This window comes from Cephus cinctus, unplaced genomic scaffold (assembly GCF_000341935.2).
Source record: "Cephus cinctus unplaced genomic scaffold, Ccin1 Ccin1_scaffold0238, whole genome shotgun sequence".
Classification (NCBI taxonomy): Eukaryota; Metazoa; Arthropoda; class Insecta; order Hymenoptera; family Cephidae; genus Cephus; species Cephus cinctus.
Genome location: NW_014332954.1, coordinates 130,264 through 140,063, shown reverse-complemented (window position 1 = coordinate 140,063; position 9,800 = coordinate 130,264). Strand labels below are relative to the sequence as shown.

The following is a 9,800-nucleotide window of genomic DNA, read 5'->3' as shown; positions in this document are numbered from 1 at the left end:
CTTGCGAAATCTCGAGATCTCCGTCACGGGATCATCTCCGAGAACAATAATGATGTGAGTATTTGCAATATCATTAAAGGTGATATCATGCAGAAACTGGACCAGATTGGCCAGCGCGTTCGGAAGTTATAGCCATTTAAGTGTTTTCACTTCAAGGGGGTGTAACTCCCCCTAGAGTGATCCTACAGGGGTTCAATGGGGGTGTTTTTTTAATGCCGAAGGATGCTCTCTCTCGTGCTCTGATTAGAAATATAAATTTTCTCCCGGAACTACTAGATCTCGAATTTTTCAAAAAGTTCCAAAATGCACTTTTTCACTCCAACCCCTGCCATTGGGCCATTTTGCGTCCGATCGGGATAAAACGGTTACCATTTGAACGGGAAGGAAATTTCCTAAAAAATTTGTCTTTGGTTTTTCGAAATCTGTCATACTTTCACAGATATGTACAAAAATTCAAGTGTTGCACTTCAATTGGACGTTACTGTATAAATCCCTGCAGGAGAATTCATTACGCGTGTCTGAATCGCGAGAAAATGTATTAAAAGCGTATACAAAAAAAGACGTAATCGACAGAGAACGAGAGAGAGAGAGAGAGAGAGAGAGAGAGAGAGAAAGCTACGCGTGCGCGCGCATGCGTACGCACAGGGGTGTTGGGCCCGATAACGTCACGCGCGTTATTAATTACCGAGGTTCGGCTGTTCGCAATTAGTGTCCGATCGGTTATGGTTAATTGCAGCAACGCGACTCCCATGCACTGAGATCGCTGCCACCATTAATTATCCCTTTCCCGCTCATTCGTTTTCGATTTTTCGTCGCACCATGATCGTTCGTTTTCATGTTCCCGCCACTTTTTTGAATCCTCCCCCCATCCTCCGTTCAAACCAATAACTCTTCTTTTAATTGTTTTCAATTCCGTGGTATAATCCGAAAATATGCAAGAACTCATAAAGCCCATGATTACACTGATGCAGATGCACACGTACATAACGTCTTTGGTTATATATGGCGTTTTTTTTTTTTTAATTTCGCCTCCTAAGAAAGCCTCTGCGCACCATCAATCAAAATCTGACGCAAATAATTATTATCGTTCACGTAAAGAGGTTGGTACCCTATCTACCTACCTACCTACCTACCTGCCTACCTACCTACCTATCTCGCTACCTACCCCTACCTTTGCTCAGACTGATTACACCTAACCTCGAAAACCACATTGCTGCATAAGTACCGTTTCCTTCACTCGTTCCAGGGCCCATCGCGATCCTGACCCGCGGCCAACGATTAATTTCGCCGTGGAAACGATCAATTATCCGTTTATCTTAGCGCGCGCACTCTTAACGCTCTTAAAGTGAAGGTGCGCGCGCCTCTTATTCTCACATCTTAAATTCACTCTCTTCCGATTCTTTAACTGACTCTTGGATTGGTACGACATTTTCGGAAAGACATTTAATATAAGTATATTGCAAGTACTGTCATTCTTTTAGCGGATCGTGAGTACTGGACCACTTAAAAGTTTAGAGAAATTTCGTTTCGCTAATTATTAATGGTGTTTTGCTTTGCAACATAGTCGTTAATTTACTGTGATGGATGGCGACACTGTTTTTCGGCTTACCAAAGGAGTTATGTATCTTATATAGTTTTACGCTTTAATAAGTGTTTCACCGATATTACGCTCACTAATTAATTATTTAAATATTCTACTGTGCAATTTTTAACTCACGTTTACAATTTGACTTATTTTATATATGGGAAAAAGTAATTTATGAGCTTACCTATCCGTCCAGCAGAGAGCATCTTCCCGATACCTGTGAAAAAAAAAATTGGAATTACCAACTTTTGTATATAACATAATATGCAATTACTGCAAGTTATGGAGGTAATTATTAATTAACTCTGTGTCAATAATTCCTCATGCTTCAATAGTCACTGAATACGTCATAACTTTTCCGCGGTATACGAATGAGTCATGATGACACTTTCGTGCAGGCAGATTGCACGTATTGCATATAACTCAATTTCCAAGAAAAACATTCCATTATACATTTTTGAGTATTATAATGCATTTCCATACGTGTTTGTAGCCCAATATAACGAGAGTATGTAAATTGTATATCTTCTTTTGTAAAAGAACAAAAATTAATTATCTCAAGTTCGCATACATATTTCAGAAATTGTAAAAATTATTTTAATAGCCTACCCATAACAATTAATCCGTTACCAATAAAAGCTCATGCTCCAATTTGCGATTGAGGAATAAAATATATATTTTTTTCACAGAAATTCCTCGACTCGCATGATTCCACCGAAAGAGAAGGGAGACTCTTAGATGGGCGCGAAGTTTGAGGTCGACTAATTCGCCAGGGCGTGAGTCCCCACGAACGAAGTGCGTTGCCCTCAGCCCAAAGCCCGTGTCGCAGCTTACAGGGAAAAGCTTTTATATGAAAGCTCAGCTATGAATAAGATCGCCGTCGTAAATTGTGTGTGCGCCATGGCGCACGTTCCTAATCTCTGGGAGAGAGCGTTAGCGATTTCCTGAGAATTTCGGTCGTAGAATATCATAGCTGGCTGAAGTAAGACATCCAGAGGAATAAGAAAGACCATCTCCGGCAATGAAGTACAGCTAGGAAAATAGGATTAAACACTTCTAGGCTATTAGTTAGGTTAAGTCAGGTCAGCCCACCCGGTAAGCATAAGTATACGCTGATTAGTTACACACGTAGCTGATATCACAAATGAATAAAATAAAGTTTCTTAAAACAACATAAAAGATGGCGATATGAATTCTGAGTTGCCTTTAGATGAATGTATAATATTTCATGCGATTCTGTCGCACATGCCTACTCACGTGTACATGCCTACTTGCGATTGCGTCCGCGAGATGGCCAGAGAAATAAAAGAATCTGCGGCGAGTAGGTATGCACCGAAACGGCACTAAAAAAATGGTAGAAAAAGGTAAAGGAAGATTTATGCTCGCCATGTGTTATCTGGATCCTTAAGTACTAAATCCGCCGATGTAAAGATTAAAAAATCTTGTAGACGCATTGCATTCCAGCAAGAGTTTGTTCTTCCTTTGACGCTGCTCAGCCAGGTGCATATTATCTTGCAAACCGTCCCCGACAACTACCTTCCCTCTCCCGTCCGCCCCATTTACTCATATGTATATCTATAGACATCATTAGAATCCTATTAGACACAGGTGGTATCCAATAAATGGACGAACAATGAAATTTCACGGGAATCTAAGAAGATGCATTTTCCTTACAAACGGACACAATGGACAAAATGGATTCGTATTCTAAGCATCTTAGAATTGATCTCCTTTCCAAGAGGCGGAGGATCATTTCAGTTCATCTGAATGCTCATATGTAAACGAGATGAGTTCAATCTGCAATTAAAATTCTATTATTTGTTGGAAAATATATAAATCTCACTGGAAAAGGGTATACGAAAGCCATACGAAATTTCTATAGCCCCATATGTACATGACCATGTATGCTGTGACAGGCATGAAATAATAACAACAATAATAAAAAATATAATAATTTACATACATTCTTCTAACATAAAATGTATTATAATATTACAATATTACCATAAGGAGTTATTTCAGTTAGTATTTTAGATGATTATCTTGTTAAAAATTACATATGCATTTCACTGATACATCACGTGCAACGCATGTATTTCAATATGTATTATTTATCAAGCTTTGCCATTAGAAATGAACGAATAGGCATATCGCACATTTACCAAAAAATATAATACATTATGTGAATTCATTAAGAAATTCGCAAGTATCCACCCCAGATTTTAATCAGTCCCAATAGTTCATAACTCGAGGGATGCCACGAGGGGTGTTTAGAAGTTAGTTGGGTGAATCAGCCAGAAAACCGGGTGCCGAAGGTTCCCGAGGATGAGGTTCCTGGATGCTGTCAACGGAACATGATTTAAAGCCAAATATTACGACAGAGGGCGCATTCCGGTCTGCTCCGCGCGTCCTTCTTCTTCTACTTCCTATCGACAGTAGTAAAAGGAGGGTGGCTGGGATACCGGCACGATATCAGAGGGTTGAACACCAGGACTCGTGGAGATATGTCTGGTCAGGGTTTATTACCGGTTTCGCCCAAGGAACATTGATTTAATGCGCGAGTAATTGGTCGACCGGACGTCTCTATGAGTACCGCACCTACATATCCAGCATCCCCACTTCCTACCGGCAGTGCCGTCTACAACAGTCTACAACACCCTCTTGGCTAACCACCCAGCAGCGAACCAACCCCAAACGTGCAAACCACGAGTCACGTTATTGCCCGCTTTATTGCCACGTTACGAAGTCTTGCACGCCTTATCCGTTCCCCTTTGTTCCCTTATTATAACGCATTTCGAAATTCTTCAAATAACCAGCCTCCCAATAGAAATGAAGATATTTAAAAAATGGCGACAACTTTTTTTTAAACCAAAAAATTTAGTCCTTCCTCAGTATTACGCACGTTATACGTGCAATACCATAAATATGATTTTTTAATAAAAAATAATTCACACGAAATTCTCAAGTGTTTCGAAACGATCGCCGCGCTTCCATTTTCGAATTTCTAATGATCGCTTGTGGAAAGTCTTCAGTCCTTTCTGTAATGTCGACGCCTAAAAACGTTTTGCAAAATGTATATTGCGCCTTGTGTTAACATTTTGCAAATTGTCATAGGTGTTTCGAGGGGATGTCAGGATGCCTAAGAAGGAGGGTTAGAGTGGTAGGTGGGGGATGGGCCACGTTCTCGATGACACATATGGCGCGGATCACGTCCTCCCCCGTTGGTATAAAGTTAAACTTCTGGAACGCCGGCTGTGCGAAATGTCTATCCCCGGAGTGTCGGCGGCGTTGGGCCGACCTGGCCCGTGCCGAAAGCGTAACTGGAACGGGAACAAGAGGAACTGAAACGCGAGGGACGTGGTCTTACGGTATAAGAACTAAAGTTACATACGAATACATACGGTAGTGGGGAGTGAAGTGGAGACCAAAGGAGGATTCGAATCCCCATGCTTCTCAGTGTAGTAACGACTAAGTCATGTGCCGAGTTTTCGAACGTTGATGCAAAGGGAATTCAAAAAGAGGTTCCTGCCGTCTGCGACAGACGGGGATGCGAACGAGAAGCCGTTAAGTCACGCGCCGGCGCACTTTGCTTTACTCTTTGAACTTTGAACTTCAGTAGGTATCTCAGCAGGGAGATTTGATTTCTTTGGTGGGATTCCTTGGAAGTCTTTTTTTTTGTATTCTAGGTTCTAGAAAGAATTTGCATTATTTTTGCTATTGGATGGTATGCGTTATAGTTACTTTGCTCACTATATCCGGAAGTTTATTTAGAATTAGAGTTCTGCGAAACAAGGCCGCGTAAACAAAGTTGCTTGAAGCTTCTGTGGCAATGTAGAACTTCTGAACTATTTACTGAAACAACACGAGCGCATCCTTGAATCTTTTGGATAGAAACAATATAGAACCTATTGGGTCGCGGGCACAACACACGTGGATATATGTTGCATGAGATGGACCTCATACTCATCTTGGATACGTTTACTTCGGGCTATTTCTCTTTCGTGTATCCTTTTTTATTATTATTTTTTATTCTTATTTCTCTTCTCTTCGACAACCACGACAAAAAGCGTGACAAGCTTGCCTCTTGATTGTTTCAATTAAACAATAGGCGACCGTCGCTCAGGGCCGGCTTCTTTTCTTGGTAATTACCAGTACCTGATTCTCTTGTTTCTTCTTTCTCTTATTCTCTTGTCGCTCTCTCTCTCCCTCTCACTCTCATGCATTCTCATACTCTCCACCCCGGAACCCACTGACTACCTTGACACAATGGAGCCGACGACATCGCTGTAATTCGTATCGACGACTTTCACAACTAGGAGGAGGGAGATACTGGAGAGAAAAAAATTATAAAAAAAAATGAAGTCTCCTCTCTATAGTGGACGTAATTCGTCTGTCTCGTTGGACGTCAGGGACTTCTGTTTAAAAATAAGAAGAAAAAAACTGATGAGGAGAGCAAAAAGAATATCCGATTGCGAACGAACAACAATCCATTGGAAATCTGGCACGTGCTACCGTATACTATACTGGATTAAACGAATTTCCAAGAAAAATGGGCCTTATAACATATGTGTGTGTGTAGTTATTCATTTTTGTGGAAATACCATAATATCTGATCTACAACCTTTTTTCCCTCCGCTTCTATGTTTCCGTTACTTTATCTGTTTGGCACTGAAAAAGTTATTACCTGTACGTAACTAGACGCGTAAGACCCAATTCCTCGCGTTAGCGTAAAGTGCCAGTCTACCGTGACACATATAATGGACACGAGATTATTAGGTAAAAAGCGTAGTTTCACTCTTGTTATTCCTGCCTAAGTTATACCACGCTGTACCGTAATACACTAACTATACGCATAAATTCGCGGCACGGTACAATTTGTACGATAGTAATTCCTACGTCCACTGTAGGAAATATCATAGGAAACGAGTCTTGAGAAGAAAATAATTTTGAGAAAATTTTCTCCAAAATATTTGCAAACCAAAAATTATTTATCCAACAACAGAAAAAGGGTCGCTGTCAAATAATTTAATTGACAGGCATAATATACGGCATGTAAATGACAGTATATCCTCCACAGATATCTTATATATGTAAACATACATGTCCGTTTCAACATACATTTCCAACATACGTTTTCAAATGCGACGCGTTACCTCAATCGACGTCGTCGTCGGCGTCGTGTGGTTTCACGGCCGGACGTCACTATTCATTTAGATAACACGACGTCGAGAGATGAGCGGCGCGGCGTGTGTACCGTGTGTAATAACGTCAAGCATTTCTTTCCCGGCCGTGTCTCCTCAATTAGCCTCAATGTGCCGGATAATGTGGGACCACCCTAATGCCTGCCGACTCGACGATTCAAACAGTTACTTATTCTTTCGATGTCATTCCCAATCTATCTTTTCGTATGCCACGTGGTAAGTTTCATATAAAACAAAAATCCTTAGATAGGTACAGTTCCAAAGAATAATAATCCCATCGGCTATCTTCCTTCGTAAAATAAATAAATAAAAAAAATAAACGACAAATACTTGACTCTAGTCGAAAGCAAAAGCAAACTCTATTAATAAAATATAAACAATTTTTGGTTTATTTCTAGTCCTGTAGAAATTTCAAATAGTCATATCTGTTAACGTTCAATACATCGCGCAGTGGCGCGTATCGAAAAGCGCAGCGGTACTAAATAAAATACGCCGCCGTAAGTGGAAACTATTACGAGTGACGGGTTGGAATTTAATATTAAAGTTTGTAATATATGGCCGCGAGACGCACGAATCGATCAGGAGTTAACAAGTCGGGCTTTACGGCTTGACGCGACGTCGACGACTGCGACATTTCTTATACCGTGCATTCCGGCCCTTTTTCATTATTTATTTTCATTAAACCTATTGCGCGTCATTCTTTCTACCTTAATAACGACACAGATACAGACGACTGTAAGAGAGCGGCAGAGAGAGAGAGAGAGAGAGAGAGAGAGAGAGAGAGAGAAAGAGAGAGCGGCAGAGAGAGAGAGAGAGAGAGGGAAGCAAAGAACAAATCACAAGTCAATAACAATAATAATAAACTATCTCAAGAGCAACCATACACATGACCATACATCCTATATACCCATGCAACGAAAAGGTATATCTGGTGCGCGCTGCACCGAAGCTGGTAGGAGAAATCCTTAAAAAAATTATTACAATATATTGTGTGCATATACAGCTACATATAATATATACGAAATGAATGTGCATGTAGGTATGCGCGGGTACCTTGAAAGCGATTAGACCCCGTTGATGGGTTGCAGTCTTGGAGGGAAGGCTTGAGAAGAAGGATAGGGGGTGCTGAGAGAGTAGGCGCGGGAGGGCGGGGGGGATGAGCAGAGGATGAAAGGGTGGAAGGGTGGAAGGGCGGAAGGGTGGAAGGGACTGCATAGGCCGCGTGCATCGGTAGGCATAAATAACGAGCCAAGGAGTTGCGCCCGGTTATCGGCGAGGTGTCGCACATTTTAAATAAAAGCTGGAACTTTGAGCGTAACAAAAAAGTAGTTTGGAAAAACACGAGATTTCAATTAAAGAGACAAGCCTAGTAATGAGGCAGGCCGGATTTATTGGCTCGGGATGCGACGGAGGCGCCCGAGCGTCTGCGTCGGTGTCTCTCTCGACACTTACCCGCACGACTTTAGTGTTCGCATACGTAGATGCAGTCCCGCCTTTATGGAAAAGTGTGTTGCGTGCCCTGGGCTCGTACGCGTGAGTATGTGTATTTTTTGGGCCTTACTGGACCCGATATTCCTAATGACTTTGTATAGGTTTCACGCATACGGATATGGATAGTATCTTTTTATTAACTTCTGAACCGTCGGACGCCTCCATATAAACCCTTAACGGGTTCCTAGGCGCTTGTTACTTATTCAAATAAACGATATATCACCTAAACATATCGAAAATTTGAATAAACTCAAAAAAGTGCGGAGGTTCGGAGATTAAAGACCACGTCATCGTTGCTCGAAAGATTGGGCCTCATTTGCATACGGGATAAGGAATTTTTTATTGTTTTGCGATCTTCTTCATATATTTTCCGATCTACATTTTATTATTTACTTAACACCTTGATATTACTCTTTTATTTTCTTTCTCATGTTCTTTAGGCTTTGAATAGACCGTATCAGTCCTTACGGTCTATTTTTTTCTTGTTTCGTATATCAATCATTACGCAGATTCGTATTCTTAGAAAAGATTCTCTTTATATAGTTATGTACGTATATATATTCGTACCAATACAAAGAGTACATACCGAATTAATTCAAGAAAGTAATTAGTATTTCCTTCGATTTATTCAGCAAAATTTATATCGGGTCTCTAAACTGGTTAATCATTCCCTCATTCCTTGATCCTGTTAGCCACTTTTGTAGCTTCCTTCATTCTGAACCCTTCAAAAGAAAACGGACAGTAGACGGCAGTCAGGTTAGCTTAGGTCATTGCCTAGGTATCTAAACTAGTTCCCGAATTGCCCACCTACCGGAATTCTAAGTCGAAGCACGAGAATCATTATTATCACGCGATCGAGCGATCTGCTTCCGTTTACATTAGCAAACCTTTCTCAAGGGTCTTCGTGCCCTTTTTAATACCCTCTTACACCTTTTTTCACGCTTAGCCTAGACCCTTAGGTTGGCAGATTCCGTGTGGATAATCGAGGATTGACAATAGCAAAAAAGTAATGCAGAAAAGTCAACTCATGCAGAGGAACAAATCAGTCAGTTCTCTTCGCAGTTAAAGAAAGATGGCAGCACATTGCACCCATAGGATAACGACTCGATACTTTCATTCGATTAATGAGCTGATTATCATCTTGTCTAACCATGAATATATTTTTATGAGCTAGTAATGGCCCCCTAACATGGCAAACTTCTTATCGCCGTTTAGAACGTTATTTATGTTTTTCTGTCACATCTTTATAACAGCGCTAATACAGAAGGACCAAGAGTAAGAAAATGACCTAACCTAACTTATCCCTGCTCTCCCCGACCCTGTTTTTATGCCTCGTAATATGTACTCAAGCTCGGCAGCTTCTCTTCTTACTCTCCTTAACCTGGCCTTTCACGTTAAGGCTTAAACACACGATGGCGAAGTAATCGTCTTTCTGAAGCAGCGCGGTAAAAACACTTCGATACGAATCGCCTTGCTTAACGCCGATTGGCTTCGGGCTAGGACTTGCTCGTCCCTCGTTATAT

At 41.0% G+C, this 9,800-nt stretch overlaps 1 protein-coding gene across 4 annotated transcripts in view; it reads right to left on the bottom strand.

The window, feature by feature from the left end:
* Window positions 1–9,800, bottom strand: part of LOC107265731 (protein trachealess) — a 114,780-nt gene that overhangs the window by 89,220 nt on the left and 15,760 nt on the right. For all 4 annotated transcript variants that reach the window (XM_015735481.2, XM_015735482.2, XM_025082976.1 and 1 more), the window contains exon 2: window positions 1,770–1,802. In XM_015735481.2, coding sequence (XP_015590967.1) covers window positions 1,770–1,802 — 33 coding nt within the window. The remainder of the gene's footprint in view (window positions 1–1,769; window positions 1,803–9,800) is intronic.